Below are 20,610 nucleotides of genomic sequence, written 5' to 3'. Positions count from 1 at the left end.
AACCTTCTCTTATATAGTTTCACTTTAAAATTTCATTAAAGTTTCATTAATTGATGTGTTGATTTCATATTATTTTCATATGAACCTTCTCTTATATTAGTAGGGTGTCTGCGCGATGCGGCGGGAGCGAAACTTTACATTAGGGATAAGCTCGGTAATGGTACCGAAAATACCGGTATAAAAAATCGTCACACATGGGTACGTATATCTAAAATTACCGGTATTTTAAGGTAAATTTCGGTAAAATATAGGTACCGAACCAAAAGTGCCGATACCGAAAAAGTAAAAAAGTGGGTACCGAAAAAGCCAAAAAGTGGGTTCCGAAAATAAATCATTAAGCCAAATTTGGTACCGGTATCCAGTACCAAATGTCCATCCCTCCTTCACATTGCGGTTATCCGTTTTATTCCCATTAACCCTTTTCCAGTAATGCTTTGGTCTAGTGTTAAAAATATTTATTTGAAGATGAAATGTGCGAGGAAGTCTCACCATGTATTTGTTAACAAGCTAATGATTACCATTATCTGTCCATTACCATGTCTATTTATAATAGATATAAAGATAATAACCCACACATATCGTATATGTCACCCAGTTCATTTCGTCACCAACTGTATCAGCTAAAGTAGCAACGTAAACGATTATGAGATTCGTCCTCTATACACCATCTAATACACTATTTTATTGATTAATAAGATAATTTTTTTTTACAAATATATACAATATAAAATAAAAGCCATATTCCAACCCAACAATTTATTGATTAAGAAACTATTTTCTTTTACACCATTACATGTCAAATAGATTTACTCGTTAAAATTTTAAACAGTTCTAAAGATCATAAAGATATATAGTGGGAATGCCCGCGCGTTGCTGCGGATACTTATGTTTTTTTGCCGCAAGTAGAGGTATATCTAAGAGTAATCGAGTATAAGGTCATGATAAGGAATTAAAATTGTTTTTTACATGGGTCAACTAAATATAATCTTTTATTAACCTAATATATAAATGATTGAGCAATTAATAGGTTTAAGTTTAAAAATTTTAGAACAGATATATGTTGCAACCTGAAGTTGCAACCTACCTGAGCAAGAATGTTTAAATTTAAAAATTACAAAAGTCTGTAGAAGAAACTGAAGTTGCAACCTACCTGAGCAAGAATGTTATGGTGTGGGTCATAGTGTAGTGGTGCCACTGGGCAAGCTGGACAGAACCAAGCATTGACCGACTCCATTTCAGTTCCACCAGCAAAAAAGTAGTCAAGGATAACATCGTTCCTAAATAACAAAACTCCCATCGAACATGTTTAGATATGAATGAGTAGATTTGGGTTATTTTTATCTAACTTACATCAAACGTGTAGATTAAAAATAATAGGTTTGAAGTAAACGTATCAAATAGGCAGAAATTTTACCGGCATATTTGGGGCAGAGCCACGTTAAACCCACTAACATTTTGTAACTTTAGTTAAGATATATGAACCCAATACACGACTTTCTATCTTTGCTCTAGTTTTTAGCGAAAAGAAGTTAAAATCTTCTAAATTGATTTCTTAAAAAATATATTATAATTGAGACGTATAACTTATGCAATCATATTTAAACCACACAGCCCAATCCAGCCTGATTCAAACTTTCTTGTTTTGACCCGTTACCCAACTCACCCCACCATTTAGCCACATCTAGCTATAATGCACGACAATATACACATGCCTAATCCAATAAAGGATGTCAGGTTAAATAAGTAGGTAGGAACATCAGGAGGAGAAGGACGAGGACGAGGACGAGGACGAGGACTGAATTCTCTGAAGAAACTCACAGAATGCTAGCGTCTCTTGCTTCCAATTGTTGCAAAAATAGTTTTTCTCCCAACCTGCAAGATGTTTATAAAATATTTTTTTTTCAGAATCTACACAAGGATCTGATCTGCAACAAAAATAGTTCATCAGATGAACTAAAGATCGACTTGACTTGGTATCAGTTCATATTTTCAGCAAAGAAATTTTCTTAATGGAAAAACTAATCTGAGCTTGTGGTCGTTTATAGACATTGACAAACCTTTCTATCTCTTTGCCACTAAGAGTGGTCGTAAACCTAGACGCCACCAAGGGCACGGACCATGGTTGTCTCCTTCTCACACTCTCTCCAATCCCTCTCTAACTCTTCCTCATTTTGTTTGTGGTCGTTCATAGACACAATTGCCGCTGGTCTAACCAAATTATAAAACATATGTATTTCCCCAAAAGAATAGTAAAAAATCATGATTTTGCTGGTTTATTGTGCCTCTAATTCCAATACGAATACAAGAACAATAAAAAGTACCTGAGAAATTTGAAATTGTAGGCTACCCCAGCTTTTTTAACCAACATTTATAACCAAGCTTGGCACTTGTTTTGCTTTAACATACGCATGTCCCAAAATGTAGGCTACGCCCGCTTCCCTAGCCTCCATTAGGTCCTGTAACCCAGTGCGTGAACCATCCTCAATCAGGCGTCAACATTTATGACGCCTGTATTTCTTGAACCACATGTCTATCTTGGTCGTCCTTGCATAATTGCACGCCTTCTTTTGGACTTCACAATAATCATACCTGAATATGCACTGAGACACCCGGTGCTCTTGTGGGACTATATGGCCCATCAGAAACCGTTCTTCTCGCACATGTGGGAAAGGGAGTGATTTCACACACAGTAAAATTAGCCCTTGATGAAAAGCAGAGAGGTTGGTCACAAAAATGGGAAAAGATTGCAGGGATGCCTGGCATGCGCTTGGTGTGAACGATAAATGAAACGAATGATAGATTCGATCCGGAACCTAAAATGAGAAGAATGAAAAAATTGAAGACAATAATGAACGAACAACTTTAATGACTGTGTGATTGAATTATACCTATGCTCAATTCCCAACACCATTACTCACGCCAATTGATGTCCCTGAACAATCATCACCGGTCAATTGTTGATAGTCTTCTTATTGAGTTCTACCACAGTTGGGTATCATCGTTCTTTAGCTTGCCTATCAATGCTTGTCAACCACAGACATTGTACTTTAAACCTATAGTAACATGAGAAGATCGAACAAATTAATTTCTTATTTCTCAACCTTTTAATAGAACTGAATTCGAGGACACTAATCACACTAAAAATAGCTAGGATCAATATCTAGTTAACATTACAAACATCTAATAACCCATATCAATTAACAGAGGTAATCAATCATACGGTCCACAACTATAAAACAAAATAAGAACAAATAAAACCTTTTAGGGTATAAGCTTGATGGAAAGTAGAATCAAGTTGAAGTGTCTTATCAGAATCCTTAATCACATGCTTATAAAGCTTCAATTGCCTGCTCACCAGATATCTATCCTGAATAACGCACTATTGAGAGAGGAGAGAATTGAGATAGCGAATGGTTTTGGACCAGTCGCTCACCAAACAAACTGCAGAATCCTTCAATTACCGTCTTTAATAGGGTATTGTTCCTTCAATGGTCGTCTTGGATGAGGTAACCGGAGACCATCGGTTTCAAAATTGAAGAACTAATTAATTTCAACATTCACTCAATATCGACATTCAATAGGGTTTTATAACTGAAGAACCGATCCGTCCATGAACACCACATCTTCAATTGCATTTAAAACGAAAATTGAATCGATAATTGCGCTGACGGTTTGAATCATCTACGCATTCTTGATCGGCTCAAGACTTATTTGTGGGCGACTGACATTGAATTGAGGGTAAAATTGGGAGAAAGGGACGAAAGATCAGGGAACAAGCAAGACTCTTGATCTGCCATCTTAAAATTAAGGGGCAAAATTACATTTTAATCCTAAGGAAATGTATTATATAGTTATATAGATATATAGATAGTTTCACTTTTAACTTATATTTGTAACTTAACTATTCATATATTTACCAATATTTTATTATCGTCATTATTATTTTTCATTCCTAAGGTTATAAATTTTGGGTTATTAGAGTGGGTCCATTAAAACGGTATTATATTTTGGGGGACTAATGTGTGCTTATTAAGATTCATGTCAGTAGAAGCTATAAAGTGGCAAATGAGGCAATTTAGCTTTAGGCCATCCGTAGTCATAAAGCTCCTTGTGGGGCGTTATGCGACACGTGTCGTGCCACGTCACATGGGGGCTTTATGGGACATTATATCACTAGAGCTCGTAGTCATAAAGCCCTTACCCATCATTACCTAATTATTAATTTTCAATTTTATTAATTAATTATAAAAACCTTGCTTTATTTTGATTGGTTAAAGTTTGAAAACCAAACCCCATAGCGCCGCGAAATGCATGGCGCCTCCCCCCTTTTTTGCCCCATAACGCCGCCCATCGCGGTGTGCTAGGAGTTATGGGGCGTTATGACCCACATAAAGCCCCTCTTCGCGCCCCATTACAGGTAGACTTAGCATAATATTTTACATTTTCTTGAATGTTTAACATGACACCAACCTAACATGTGATTTGTAGGTTTGGGTTTTGTATAAATGTGTTTCAGCAGTTTCAAGTTGAACCAATTTGGTAAATTCGTCAGGTTCGTGTCAACCCGTGAGGTTCACGAGTTGATTTGTTTAACCGATATTACTTTATTTTTCTAATACGTGTTTTATATCATAAATTAGATTGATAAATTAGATTGGTTTAGTATTATAAAGCAAAATCTAAAACTTAAAAAGATTTTATAATTAATATTATAATTATTTTATATACATTTTTATAGATGTAAGTTTAAAGTATTAATAGGTGAAGTTCATATTAATTAACTCGGAAATATTTGTGGTGTGTCCAGGATTATATGTTTGGCACGTTTTTGAGTCTGGGTTCTGTTCAAGATCATGCCAGGTTGGACCCTAACCCGAAAACACAACCTCTTTTGCATCGAAAGGGAACCCTAATCTTGATTCTGCTATATTTATTCTTGACGCTGAGATAACAAATGCATTTTTGTCCCCGTTTTTCTTATGTTTGATTGCTATTATAACGGGACAAAATTGGTCCCCTTCTCTTTTTATAAAAACTCACTTTAGACCAACAATCAAAGGATACATTACATCAGTATTCGGTTTATAGTTGTTTGTTTTTTTTCTATCAGTAGCTGGACCACGACTTTATGGACCATGACTTTATAAATCACATATGATCATTTTTAGTTGACTAGGATCGTATTTTGTCAATAACAGTTAAAATAAAAGTAAAAATAATCAAGACAAATGTGTTAAGGATAAAAATCCAACTACATGTTTAATACAAAGAACCTCCTAATATTTAGATTCAGATTAAAGATTATTAATGAAATTATGTATTTTTGAATAAAATTCTGAATATATTGTTACAACATGCTTATTTTTATCTACATTTTAGTGTAAATTTCATTTAAAACGTAGTTGTGGATAATAATGGCAAGTCATCAAAACATAAACATACAAACCTACCAAAGCTACTTTAAGGTTCTTTTTTTTTACAATTTATAACTTGTTTTCCTATTACACCTTATTTCTGAATTTGACATTGCCTTGTGCTTATTTTAATCAATATTTCAACCTTTTAATAGAACTGAATTCGAGGACACTAATCACACTAAAATTAATTTCTTATTTCTCAACCTTTTAATAGAACTGAATTCGAGGACACTAATCACACTAAAAATAGCTAGGATCAGTATCTAGTTAACATTACAAACATCTAATAACCCATATCAATTAACAGAGGTAATCAATCATACGGTCCACAACTATAAAACAAAATAAGAACAAAAAAAAAAACCTTTTAGGGTATAAGCTTGATGGAAAGTAGAATCAAGTTGAAGTGTCTTATCAGAATCCTTAATCACATGCTTATAAAGCTTCAATTGCCTGCTCACCATATATCTATCCTGAATAACGCACTATTGAGAGAGGAGAGAATTTAGATAGCGAATGGTTTTGGACCAGTCGCTCACCAAACAAACTGTAGAATCCTTCAATTACCGTCTTTAATAGGGTATTGTTCCTTCAATGGTCGTCTTGAATGAGGTAACCGGAGACCATCGGTTTCAAAATTGAAGAACTAATTAATTTCAACATTCACTCAATATCGACATTCAATAGGTTTTTATAACTGAAGAACCGATCCGTCCATGAACACCACATCTTCAATTGCATTTAAAACGAAAATTGAATCGATAATTGCGCTGACGGTTTGAATCATCTAAGCATTCTTGATCGGCTCAAGACTTATTTGTGGGCGACTGACATTGAATTGAGGGTAAAATTGGGAGAAAGGGACGAAAGATCAGGGAACAAGCAAGACTCTTGATCTGCCATCTTAAAATTAAGGGGCAAATTACATTTTAATCCTAAGGAAATGTATTATATAGTTATATAGATATATAGATAGTTTCACTTTTAATTTATATTTGTAACTTAACTATTCATATATTTACCAATATTTTATTATCGTCATTATTATTTTTCATTCCTAAGGTTATAAATTTTGGGTTATTAGAGTGGGTCCATTAAAACGGTATTATATTTTGGGGGACTAATGTGTGCTTATTAAGATTCATGTCAGTAGAAGCTATAAAGTGGCAAATGAGGCAATTTAGTTTTAGGCCATCCGTAGTCATAAAGCTCCTTGTGGGGCGTTATGTGACACGTGTCGTGTCACGTCACACGGGGGCTTATGGGACATTATATCACTAGAGCTCGTAGTCATAAAGCCCTTACCTATCATTACCTAATTATTAATTTTCAATTTTATTAATTAATTATAAAAACCTTGCTTTATTTTGATTGGTTAAAGTTTGAAAACCAAACCCCATAGCGCCGCGAAATGCATGGCGCCTCCCCCTTTTTTGCCCCATAACGCCGCCCGTCGCGGTGTGCTAGCGTTATGGGCGTTATGACCCACATAAAGCCCCTCTTCGCGCCCCATTACAGGTAGACTTAGCATAATATTTTACATTTTCTTGAATGTGTAACATGACACCAACCTAACATGTGATTTGTAGGTTTTGGTTTAGTATAAGTGTGTTTCAGCAGTTTCAAGTTGAACCAATTTGGTAAATTCGTCAGGTTCGTGTCAACCAGTGAGGTTCACGAGTTGATTTGTTTAACCGATATTACTTTATTTTTCTAATACGTGTTTTATATCATAAATTAGATTGGTTTAGTATTATAAAGCAAAATCTAAAACTTAATAAGATTTTATAATTAATATAATAATTATTTTATATATATTTTTATAGATGTAAGTTTAAAGTATTTATAGGTGAAGTTCATATTAATTAACTCGGAAATATTTGTGGTGTGTCCAGGTTTATATGTTTGGCACGTTTTCGAGTCTGGGTTCTGTTCAAGATCATGCCAAGTTGGACCCTAACCCGCAAACACAACCTGTTTTGCACCGAAAGGGAACCCTAATCTTGATTCTGCTATATTTATTCTTGACGCTGAGATAACAAATGCATTTTTGTCCCCGTTTTTCTTATGTTAGATTGCTATTATAACGGGACAAAATTGGTCTCCTTCTCTTTTTATAAAAACTCACTTTAGACCAACAATCAAAGAATACATTACATCAGTATTCGGTTTATAGTTGTTTGTTTTTTTTTTCTATCAGTAGCTGGACCACGACTTTATGGACCATGACTTTATAAATCACATATGATCATTTTTAGTTGACTAGGATCGTATTTTGTCAATAACAGTTAAAATAAAAGTAAAAATAATCAAGACAAATGTCTTAAGGATAAAAATCCAACTACATGTTTAATACAAAGAACCTCCTAATCTTTAGATTCAGATTAAAGATTATTAATGAAATTATGTATTTTTGAATAAAATTCTGAATATATTGTTACAACATGCTTATTTTTATCTACATTTTAGTGTAAATTTCATTTAAAACGTAGTTGTGGATAATAATGGCAGGTCATCAAAACATAAACATACAAACCTATCAAAGCTACTTTAAGGTTTTTTTTTTTACAATTTATAACTTGTTTTCCTATTACACCTTATTTCTGAATTTGCCATTGCCTTGTGCTTATTTTAATCAATATTTCAACTTGTTTTTTTTTAATTAACATGGTGACGTGCTTTTGTATGCGTGTCTCGATATTTAAAATGGAGCCGCAAAAACTTCATACTTACATACTTAATAAGACCACCCGTAGTGGGGCGTGATTTTTAAAAAAAATTGAAAAAAAACGCCCCAGAACGCCCCCCCTCCATTACACTAGGCGTTTACCGGCGTTATTTTTTGAAAATTTGGACGAGGGCGTTTAAATTAAAACGCTGAGAGAGATGGGGGATCATGCTTGTGTCCAATGAGATATTTGCATGTGGACATGGGACTGACATGGGACTCTTTGCTTTTTTGACCAACCACTCACCATCCACTTATTTGTTTTTGTTTTTGTTTTTTTTTTTTTTTTTAATGATTGATTGGGGCATTATACCCACTACACCACTTTTGTTATAATGCCCCCTTGCTGACTAGGACGCTACGTGTCGTATAATGCCCCATGATGGGGGCATTATAACCTTCTACCACTACGCATGGTCTAACCACGTCTGTGTAATCCCACAAGGCACGGAAATTTCAAATTTTAAAGTATAATGATTTAACTAATTTGTTTAGTTGGGTCAAGTCTAGTTTGATGCACATCGCATTTATTTATTTATTTATATAATTACTAAGTTACAATACAAAGAGTGTACACAAAGAGTGTACCTAGAAGCATATGCATACACGCTTCCTTATTCTGAAGACAATTGGTACGTATAGCTTTCAACTAAGTTGAAGTTGAAGTTGCTGCAATTGGTTCCTCGAGACAACAAAGAAGAGCTAAACCCCAACTGCTGATTCTCGAGATCAAAGTACAAGAAATTGTTCTCCATCTGAAACGTCCCAATCACTATCGGATCCGTCACTTTCGAACCACCATCCACAAACGCTAGACACGCTGCGCCATTCCCTACCCACTTTATCGAATTTTCTACAGAAACACTCCATATGTTCTCACTTTCCATCTCAAGATCAATCCTCGGAACACTACCAGACCCAAACGCACCATCTTCAAAACACAAACCAAACGGTTCAACCGCGGGTACTTGAGGAATGCCAGCTGTAGCGTTTGAAAAACTTTCAACCAAAGCTTTATAGATATCACTTCTGAGAGTTGTGTACGTAACTATAGTACTCATCTTCACCGAACCACCTTTCGGTACAGAATTAACCGGCGTCCCTTGTTGGTTACAGGCCCCAAACTCTACACACTAACAACTCTCACTATGTATATATTATGAAGGTGAACAATTGCAGTGAACAAACAAACGAAAAGGGTACTGTATTCTCTAAAAGAAAAGGGGTACAATAGAAAGCCAACTAACTCTATCCTATTTATAATAAACTAAACAAATTAAAACACATGCTAAATTATGAGAACAACCCAGGTAATGTGCATGCTCCATGATTCTCCAAAATACCCGGTCAACAACTTGACTAATTCACAAACAAAACTTGCAGCAACACCTCAACAATTTACGTAACAAAATGCAAGTTGTTGACCCTTTTACCCCTGGATCAATCATGCCCTTGATCCGTTAAACCGCGACCCGATAACACACCGGCCCGTGACCCGTAACATCAAGATTAACCCAACATTCACCCCCTTAATCTTGATTCGGTTCTTTCTTCTGGCTTGTCTTCAGTCTTGCTAAACTTTATTGATTCTATCCTACCCATACTAGAATTAATTTACTTGCATGACATCCTATCCTACCCATACTAGAATTAATTTACTTGCATGACATCCTAAACCTACCATAATTCAAAGCCTACAAACTAGATAAACCTATCTAATAAACCTAACAATTATCCATATAAAGACTCAATAAACAATTCAGTATAATTATCTATAGCCCGTCTTTATCTTTATCTCCTAATTCAAGATTAACTTCTTCATTCTCCCCCTTAATCTTGAATTGGACTCACTTCATATCCGCATCGTTATCGACTACTCCAATCCCTTGACCTCGCTTCTTGCTACTTGCTAATTCGTTCTTGCTTGCTTGTGTTCTTTCACTCTTTTCTTGCTTTAGCTGAAAACGGTTTTCTTTCTAAAACGTGCTTTCTCGCTTGATTCGAATTTGTTCTTACTTGCTTGCTTCGAATCAACTTTCTTTCTAACTTGCTATTCGAACCATGCGGTTCGGTCTTTCTCGTTCTTCTTTACGAACCACACAAGTTCGCTTCTTTCTTTCTTTCGGTTATCGATTATCTTTCTTCTTTCTGATCGACTTCCGTTCTTTCTTTCTTGTGGCTTGCTACTTTCTTACTTTCTTGCAACACCATCTTTCTTTCTTTCTTTCTTTCTTTCTTTCGTACGAGGCCATCTTACTTTCTCCCGAAGCGACGCCTGCCTCTTTTTTTCACTTTCTTGTGGCGCCTCTTCTATCTTTCTTGCTTGCTTAATCCAAATTGGATTTCCTTTCAACATGAACCATAAAGGTTCAAACTTGCAAACGTTTTCAAACTTTTTTTTTTTTTTTTTCTCAACCTTGCTTGCTATCTCTTGCGAAAAATAACTTTGCTACTCCTTTTGGTCGATCAACACAACCTCCAAATATCTTTGGTTAAATAAAAACAATATCAAAAGCACCTTTTTGATTGTTGTCTTCTTAATTTTCCCAATTTCTTGCTGATTTGTTGTTATTTTTCTGGCATTCACGGCTGAAGGACAAGCGAAGAGGTGTATGGCTTCTTGTATCTTTCACCTGCCTACTTGCTTGCACCTATTATCAACAGACAAATTACCCCCTTCCTGTAATTACTTTGATTTTATTATTTTGCACCAGCTTGCTTCAAATATTAATTCCTTTGACCAAATCCAGCCGTAACTTTCCACTTGCGTTTACTTTAAATGCCGACTTCCCCTTATTTTAAATTCTTACTTTTGTTACTTCATCCTGACGGTTTTTACGTCCAAAAAAAACTCGATGCTCTCCTCTTATGCGTCTTCTACTTCTACCGGTTCCGCCACCATTGCAGCCCCGCGAGGGGTTGCTCCCCCTTCTAGGAAAACGACTCTCAAAACCGCAGGCACCAAGCTCTGATACCAAATGTTGGTTACAGGCCCCAAACTCTACACACTAACAACTCTCACTATGTATATATTATGAAGGTGAACAATTGCAGTGAACAAACAAACGAAAAGGGTACTGTATTCTCTAAAAGAAAAGGGGTACAATAGAAAGCCAACTAACTCTATCCTATTTATAATAAACTAAACAAATTAAAACACATGCTAAATTATGAGAACAACCCAGGTAATGTGCATGCTCCATGATTCTCCAAAATACCCGGTCAACAACTTGACTAATTCACAAACAAAACTTGCAGCAACACCTCAACAATTTACGTAACAAAATGCAAGTTGTTGACCCTTTTACCCCTGGATCAATCATGCCCTTGATCCGTTAAACCGCGACCCGATAACACACCGGCCCGTGACCCGTAACATCAAGATTAACCCAACATCCCTTTAATCAAGATCCGGTTTATCTTAATATAATATCCAAGCGATTTGGGACTCTTTCGAATCATTGGAGTGTACGAAAGATAGCTTCTAAGATCAACATTAGGGTTTGTTTTAAAATAAAAAGGCCCTTCACCCACAAATGTGACACCACGAGCCGATGAAGAGCTCGGAAGACAAAGTGCAAATTTCGCAGCGGTAGTGAAGGGGTATGGTCCCAGATCTCGCGTCAGCATCGACCGCGAGTGACCATTACCCTTATCAAAACCCCCACTAGCTAACAACCCACTTGTGCCCATGCGGGAACGCATCGACACAAGGGTTGAATCCAATCTATCTAGTAACAAAGGAAGACTTACATGGAACAGGAGAACGGTAGAGTGATGCGACATAGCATCACATCTGGTGTACGAAAACGGAAGTATTCACAGCGACGCGGCATCGCACCGCGTCCAGTGAACACTTCTATCAATACAGGGCATAGAAGGAGATGAACGTAATGGTACGGCTGACACCGCACCATACGGACATTTTCGTCACGACAAGGGATGCAGGCAAAACGACGATGCGGCTAGCACCGCATCTCGCGTATTCCTTGATCACAAGTACGAGACGCGGTAACTTCAGATGTTACCGCACGTAGCGATGCGGCTTGCACCGCATCCTATGTACTCAAGCAAGTGGTACTGACACCACAGTGCAAGTGGCACCAATGACAGTTACCTGTCAGAACTACGTAAACAATGGACTGACGTGGCGTAACCTCCATAACCGACGAAGCCTGACACACCTGAAAAGGGGCAGCACGTCGTCAGTCCATCCATCATCAGCCTCCTCCACTCCTCGGCTATAAATACCAACCCCAAACCAGGTTTGAGGGATCTTCTCACAACTCTCTCACTACTACTACTATCTTACTTTGCTTCCCAAGCAAACTACTGATTCTCACGCCGGAGAGTGGTAACAAGGAGCACCCCCCACCCCATCCTCCTTGTTACGAGTCCACGGCTTGTTTCCTTGTGCAGGAGATCATCCACCGGTGACCCAGCCAGCGATCTCCGAGAGGAAGGGATTAACCTTCTTGACGAGACCAGTGTGTTAACCCACCCGGTTAACCATTGTTTCATCAGGTAGTAACGCCAGTAGAATTAAGCTGACGTGGAATACACAAACCAGACCATGAAAACCCCGCAACACCTCTAACATGTTTAGGAAAAGATTGATCCAAAGATTTAGGTGCAGTTGACAGTTTAAACCTGCCTCCAAATGGATGTCTTGGATAGCAATTAATAGGGTTCCGCCCATCGGTCCAATACGGTCTGAGTAAATCAGTGGTTAGGTTTGATGCTACGCAAGCGTTTGAAACAGGATTCAAAGGAGTGACTATACACATGCTGCAGTCGGTTTTGTTGGGTGTAGGGCAGATAGGGTTGATGTAAGATTTTGCTTCTTTGCACAAATCGGTGTCGCATGGTACCGGATCCCTGCAACCATCGTCTTCGTCACAAGGAATGGGGGAGTTTGTAAGCGGGATATCTTTCCACGCATACGGAGTGTCGAGGTCGATGATGAGATAATCATACGACCCTTGGTTGGGATCTAGTACCTCGAGCTCAAAAGGGACTTTGTGAAGAGATGTGTTTTCATCTTTTATTATGGGTATCACGGAGGTGTTGTAACCAGAATCGACGGTATGAGAGAGGCATCTAGAACAGACGGTATGAGAGAAGCATGCTAAGATGAAGAAGAGTAACTTTAGGAGATGCATATCTTCACCAAAATATTCAGTGGAGGTGATATGTGGCGAGGAGTATAGTTAATTCTGAATGCATATTTATAGATGTATATGTATGTATGTGTATTTAGTATGTTGGATATCTTGATTGGCTCTATCCTAATTTATAACTTGTGCCACCTAGGCGGTAGCGGAAATATGAAACGTGGGAATAGTTTGTGTGGTTTATAATTCCATATCTACTTATCATTATCCTTTTGAGGGTCGCAAAAAGTAAAACTAAAGCAAAATAAATTGGCGTCTAGTTGTTTAGCTACAGACTAAATCTACAGCAAATCTATAGCAAAATGAGTAATTGCTATAAAATTACTACCTATTTAACCATAGCAAATGCTTATTTTATCCATGATATATAAAGTGAATTTATTGAAATCTTTTTTCAACAATACAAATTTTTACGAAATGGTTATTGTACAAGAGTGTTAAATCATACAAAGTGTAGAAGAGATATAAAGATAAGAAAAATATAATATTATGAGTAAACTTCAATTTTTGTTCTTGTGGTTTGCTAATTTTAACACTTCCAGTCCAATAGTTTAAACATTGCATTTATCATCCATTAGTTTCCTGAATTTCATGATTTTAACAGTTTCAGTCCGATAAATGTAATTTATAAACTATTGGACTGAAAGTGTTAAAATCAGCAAACTACAGGGACGAAAATTGAGGTTAAACTCTAATATTATTGACTTATAAATTCAAACAACTTGGACCCTGCTACCAGGGGCGCTGCCCCCGGACCCCCGGCAAGATCGTAAAACGCAATGACTCAATTCAAAAACCCAGATCATAAAAATGCAATTTAAAAAATCTTACATAGATCGAAGCCGATTTCTTCACCGATTGACGAAATTTGAATGTTAGAAACACTTATCAGCGATCGAATCGAACGAATCGAGTGAAATCACAGGGAAAAATGAGATTTTATATGAAATTCAACTGGGTTTCTTCAAAAAAGCTGAAGAACACGTTGATCGGGTGTTTGAATCATTGATTGGTGATGAAAATCGCACTATAATGTAGTGATTATTAAGATAGAAAGTGAAGAAATGGTTGAAGATGGTGGGTTCTGAAAATGGTGGGTTTTGAAGTTACTGGGGAGAAGAAGGAAGAAGAAAGGATGTGATTGACTAAAATACTCTTCCTGTTTATTTTAAATTTTACCACATGTCATAATCCTATTGTTTCCTATACTTCTAGCCAAAATAAACTTCTTATTTGATCCTTATCCCTTCCCTAAAATCAATTATTATGTAAAAGTTCCACTTATGGTTTTAGATAGTGATACCTCTTATATTTTTTTACCTAAACGTTTTCTTTAGTGTTTTTTATTATATATCTGAAAGAGTTTATTGCATAGTTAGTTTATGTGATTTGTAAATATTACACGATTGATCTTCAACATTTAATAATACCTAATTGACCCTAAGGCCTTGGGGTATACCTTAACACATGAGGTGTTAAAGGTGACATGTCATGTTAACCGGCCTTGCATACCATTCCCTTCTTGTGTTAATGGGTGTTAAAAGGATTACTTGTTAACATGTTAACCGAATGTTAAAAGATGGAATTAATTTTCTTTCCTTTTTTAAACAAAAACCAGTAAAAAAATCAAGTTAGGTGGGGTTAACAGGAGTAGACCATTTCCTTGAGGTAAAGTTAAGTGAAATGAGAAAACGCGAATGATGTGACATCTAGATGGAGTTGAAAAGTGTTAAAGTATACCATAAGACCTAAGGCTATCTAACTACTGTTTCCTTTTTTTCACTTTACGGCATTGTCAAGTAATTGTCACATCATCACTACATCACACCACTTTCACTCACTTTTTTTCACTATCTAATTCTATAGTTTCCATTAGGATTCACCCACCTCAATCATTTTTAATCGTTATTCCTTTATTTAAATCTTAATTTTATATAAACTAATTATTTATATAATTAAATAGATAGATGCAATGTATTTAAAACATAAAAATAAGTGCAAAAATACAATTATTTACTAGCTCGTTCATTTTTATTCATTCATTACTTATTTAAATATTAACTAGGTTATAACCCCGTGTATTACACGGGTCGAATAAATAAATTTTATATACTAAATAATAAAACAATATATCTTTAAAAACCTCTTTTATTCCACAGGTTGAATAAATATAATTTTATATATTAAATAGTAAGGCGAGAAAATCATAAAATAAATTTTTACAATGAATGATAGGTGTTACACATTAATGTTTTATTATATAGTATAGTATAAATATATATTTATATTGATATAAATAGATTATTATATTGTAGTAAAATTTGTTAACAAAGTCTCAATAAATTTAACCCTTTATTTAAAACTTGTAAATGTAACGAAGTCTCAATAAATTTAACCATTTGTTTAAAACTTGTAAATGTAGAAATGATAAATAATATTAGTTAATTTTATTTTAAGTTTCGTAAAATTTATATAATACCAAACTAAACAAAACGTTTAAATATATAGTTAATATCAAGAGTAAATTACGATTTTGGCCCATGTGGTAATATCATTTTTACCCTTTTAGCCAAAAAAACGAATCTTTTAACATCTAAGCCCACAAGGGTTAGAAAAAAAAGACGTTGAGGGCTCAGATGTTAAAAAATTCCTTTTGAGGCTAAAAGCGTAAAAATAATATCACCACAGGGGCCAAAACCGTAATTTACTCTAATATCAAATTAGATAACTAAGTTTAAATTTGAAGTAAATAGATAAATATAAAAGTAATAACTAAACTAAATAATATTTAGTAGGAGAATTATCTATAACTAATTAGAAGAGATTAAACTAAAATTATAATTATCTATAAGGCATAGCCTAATATGATGACACGTGTCCTCAAAGTGGTTTCTTTTATTATATGTATAGATTAACAATTTAGATTTGCGGATAATATTTTATTAAAGTATGATAAGATTTAATATTAATTTATTATTTATTTTTTTAGTTAATATAAGATAAGTATAGATTTTATTTATTTATTTAGTTAATATAAGATAAGTATAGATTTGAGAATATCTTCTATGAATGACTCGTGTCCAAAACTTGGTTTCTTTTATTATAGTAGATAGATTCTTTAAACGATTTGTAAGGAAAGACAAATATAACATAAATTATTCTTTAAACGATTTGTAAGGAAAAAAAAGTAGAATGTATAAAATGAGTCTAAAGCATCCAAAAAAAAAAAAAAAAAAACACTTTCTTGTTCGGGTGGTTGCAAAAATTTTGGAATCTACACACTAAATCATTTCTGTTAGTTCGGGTTTTGTTTATTTATTTATTTAATTTAATATAGAGTTGTTAATTATTAATTAAAAGAGATTAAATTAAAATAATAATTATCTATAAGAGAAGGCCTAATATAATGACAAGTGTCCCTAATATGGTTTCTTTTATTATATAGGATAGGATAGATTTTTATAACAGCTACGAATTGATTAAATAATTAATAATAATAATAATAACAATAATAATATAAAGTTGAATCTAAATATTAATAAAAGACTACAAATAATGTCACATGTCATTCTCTTCTCTAACCTCATAATTATTATATATGTTTTATTTTAAATTTAAATTAATTAATTATATATCTATTTAATAATTATTCTTTCCCGATTTAATAGTGGATAAAACCCAAAATTTTCTAATGCTTAAAAAGAATGCAAATATTTTCTAAATGGATTCAACTTTCCTACGGATTGATGTCATAGCTATCATCTATTTATGAATAGGACATGATTTTTATTTGAAGAGATTAAAAACAAATAACAATTATTTGTCATCCTAAAAAATCTTAATTGTTTTATATAATTTGTTTTTGCCAAAAGTATTTTCGAAAATCTCATTCTAACGATTCCATTTAGTGTCATGTTGCCACAAGTACTTTTGAAAATCTTATTTTAATAAACGATTCCAGTTAGTGTCATGTGATATTTTCTCTATTAACATTACAGTTTTACTTAAATTTTTTAACTTTTTTTTCTAATTTATAATATTCAATACTAAAATTCCTGGTAAGTCGAATAATCAATATTATAATTTATGTAGAGTTAAAATCTTTTATATAATATTGCGGTTACTATTAAATTTAATAATATTTTTAAATTATATATAAAAAGGTATATGTTAAGAAAAAATCTTAAAAATCATCAATAAATGCTATCCTAGGAATAACCCACTTGTAGAGGCATAAGCCTCTAGAGGGGAGGTCTGGGCTAGGGAGAATAATTTAGGATCATTGGTGTGTAATAGAGTAGGAATAAACTGTATCGTTATAAAAACCATTAATAAAGTATACTTATTCAGCCTCATTGTAATACGCGAGATCAAAGAAGACAGTTTTCTCGATGACGATAAATAAATGGAAAAATTCCAAGTTTTGTCCTTTATCTTTATACCACTTTTCAGGCGGTGTCCTTTTTAACGAATGTTAACAGGTGGTGTCCTTTACTAGGTATTTTGTTGCAAGTTTAGTCCTTTACACCCAACCCAGTTAAAAAAACCCTGTTAATTGTTGGGTGTAAAGGACTAAACTTGCAACAAAATACATAGGTAAAGGAGTAAACTTGCAACAAAATATCTAATAAAGGACACCGCCTGTCAACAATTAACAGGGTTTTTTAACTGAGTTGGGTGTAAAGGACTAAACTTGCAACAAAATACCTAGTAAAGGACACCGCCTGTCAACATTCGTTAAAAAGAACATCGCCTGAAAAGTGGTATAAAGATAAAGGACAAAACTTGTAATTTTTCCTAAATAAATTGAAGGACATTTTCTATTGAGAGTTGGTTTGTTTTTAAAACAACCAATGTTTTCACATAGACTGTACATGGCTTTTTCCATAATCAAAAGTAGAGATAGACTTAAACTATTAATTATTAATAAAAATGAAAATCTTTCGAGTAGGACATCTAATGTTGTCTATAAAGAAGTTATTCGAGATTTGTAAATGTAACATTAATTTGTAATTTTTCATTGTAAATATTTTATAATGCATAACCCCATATACTACACGGGACTATAAACTAGTTAGTATATATAGTTTATAAACTTTCAAGATTTACTAAAAGAAATTCAAACCACAATGTTAAATTTCTAGATCATCAAATAACCTAGGTTTATTTTGAAAATACACGGGGCACTTCTCGGGAAGGGGAGTGCGGACCTCAGTTCCCGAGCGGGAACATCGCCGCCATCGGCTCGGGGAATGTATGCGGGGAGGGGGATCGGTGAGAGGTTACCGCATGAGAGAGAGGAGAGAGAGAGGGGGTGATTGGTTGTTAATGTGGGTCCACTCTTTTTCCACCAATCATATTTTTTTCTTCTTTTTTTATAAAAAATAATTGTGTGAGTGGAGTGATGCCAACGTTTGAGTGCAAAATGGGACTTAAGAGGGAAGTTGACGTGACGCGTGCTGATTGGCCGTGAGTAAGAGAGGGGACTCCCCTAAGAGAGGAGTGCCCCTGTCACCCTTATCTTCGTTAAAAATTGAATATCACAAACCCAAATTTGCATATATCCAAACCTCTTACGTTGAGTTGTTACGAGTCCATGAAGTTCCAAATCTCTTTATGCATACAACCTTTTACATTGGGTTGTTACTAGTCCATGAAGTTCGAACAATGGCTAATTTCCCATAACTATACGTTGCCATTGATGAACCTGCAAGAGTGACGATGAAGAAGCACTAGTTAATTTTTAGAGTAAATTGCAAGTTTTGTCCTTTATCTATATACCAAGTTTCAGGCCGTGTCCTTTATTTTTAAAATTGACAAGTTTTGTACTTATTGTTTCGAAATCTTACAGGTTATGTCCTTTAGACCTAACCCCGTTAATTTTTTCTGTTAAGTCAGATCACAAAAGGGTACTTTAGTCTTTTTATCTATTTATATAAAATGTTTAAAAAAAACAGAAATATCATATATGTCTACCCCCCTCTCTCTACGTCTCTCTCTTTTTCTACCCCTCTCTCTACATTATCTCTACCACCAACAACCATCAAAAAACCACCACTGTTTCCATCAACCACCACCGCCCACCACTCTCTCCATCAACCACCACTGTCTCCATCAACCACCACTACCCCACTTGCCACCATCAAAGCAGACGCACCAACCACAACTATCTCCGACGAACAAAAACAAAACACGAAACCCAAATACTAGATCGCACCAGTACACAATGGATTAGGAAAATCTGCAGATTGGTTTTTAGACTTAAATCAAGTGGGTTTTGGGAAACGAGCAGGAGACGTGGGTTTTGGGAAATGATCGGTCAAGTGGGTTTTGGGAAACGATCGGTTTTTAGACCTGAAGCAAGTGGGTTTTGGGACTTTGAAACAGAAACGAGCAGGAGATGTTTTTTTCCAATTTGTAGATCGGTTTTACTAAACACAATCGGTGTTTGAGTTTTTTTAGGCAAAATAGAATTTGGAAGCAAATTACTTTTTAATTGCAGATCTTGTTGTTGTTGGTTGTGTGATTAAAGGCTTGAATCAAAGGTAAAACCTGCAAATTGAATTTGAAAAGTGAATGCAAATTGTTGTTGTTGCTTTTTAATTGCCTCGATGTTAAGGGTTTTCTTTTTATAAAAAGTTATAGATTTATCACTTATGTGTAATTTGGAATTGAAAAGTGAGTGTAAGTGATTTTATGACTGGTCAATTTTTTCCAAAATGGCCAACTGAAACGGCTCCCCAAGCCTTTACCCGAATTCCGACACGGCTTAAAGATCTTTTCTCATCAGCCACTTAGCTTTTGACACGTGGCGACACCCCTTCTCTCTCCTTTTTTTTTGTCATCCAACAACACCGTGGCAGTGATCCAATGATTGTACTAAACAACTTCCCCTTTCACCCCTTCATCTTCACCTTTTTCCACTTTCACCCCTTCCTTTTCCATCACCCACTATAAACAACCCTATCACTTACCACACATCTCACCTTCACTCTGATTCTTCAACGTCACTGTGTATTGACCACTTTCAGAAATTTCAACCTCAACTTCCTCATTTCAAACACTCCTAAAAATTCATACCAGATCCATTAATTTTGTTATAAACTTATCACAAAAATTGATGGAACCTATAACAGGGGATTCACAAAGGGGATGCACGAAGATCATTGATCTAACACAAACCCCATATCAAACTTGTTTGGCTGTTAACGGAAGTCAATCGGAGGTGAAGAACTAAGTTGTCGGCCGGAGGTGATAAGAGATGGTAATCGGTGGTCGATTGATCGACGCG

General features: G+C 35.0%; 1 protein-coding gene across 1 annotated transcript; it reads right to left on the bottom strand.

Moving 5' to 3' along the window:
• Positions 1–8,655: 8,655 nt before the first annotated feature.
• LOC118489723 (chitinase CLP-like) lies at positions 8,656–13,370 on the bottom strand. Its single transcript, XM_035987254.1, has 3 exons — positions 12,675–13,370; positions 11,544–11,742; positions 8,656–9,247 (listed from the first exon to the last, which is right to left on the bottom strand). Exons 1-3 carry the CDS (start codon positions 13,305–13,307, stop codon positions 8,760–8,762), a joined length of 1,320 nt encoding a protein of 439 aa, XP_035843147.1. The 5' UTR covers positions 13,308–13,370; the 3' UTR covers positions 8,656–8,759.
• Between the last annotated feature and the right edge of the window lie 7,240 nt (positions 13,371–20,610).

This window comes from Helianthus annuus, unplaced genomic scaffold (genome assembly GCF_002127325.2).
Source record: "Helianthus annuus cultivar XRQ/B unplaced genomic scaffold, HanXRQr2.0-SUNRISE HanXRQChr00c052, whole genome shotgun sequence".
Lineage (NCBI taxonomy): Eukaryota > Viridiplantae > Streptophyta > Magnoliopsida > Asterales > Asteraceae > Helianthus > Helianthus annuus.
Note: the sequence above shows the minus strand (reverse complement) of the source record. Positions and strands in the feature narration are given on the sequence as shown.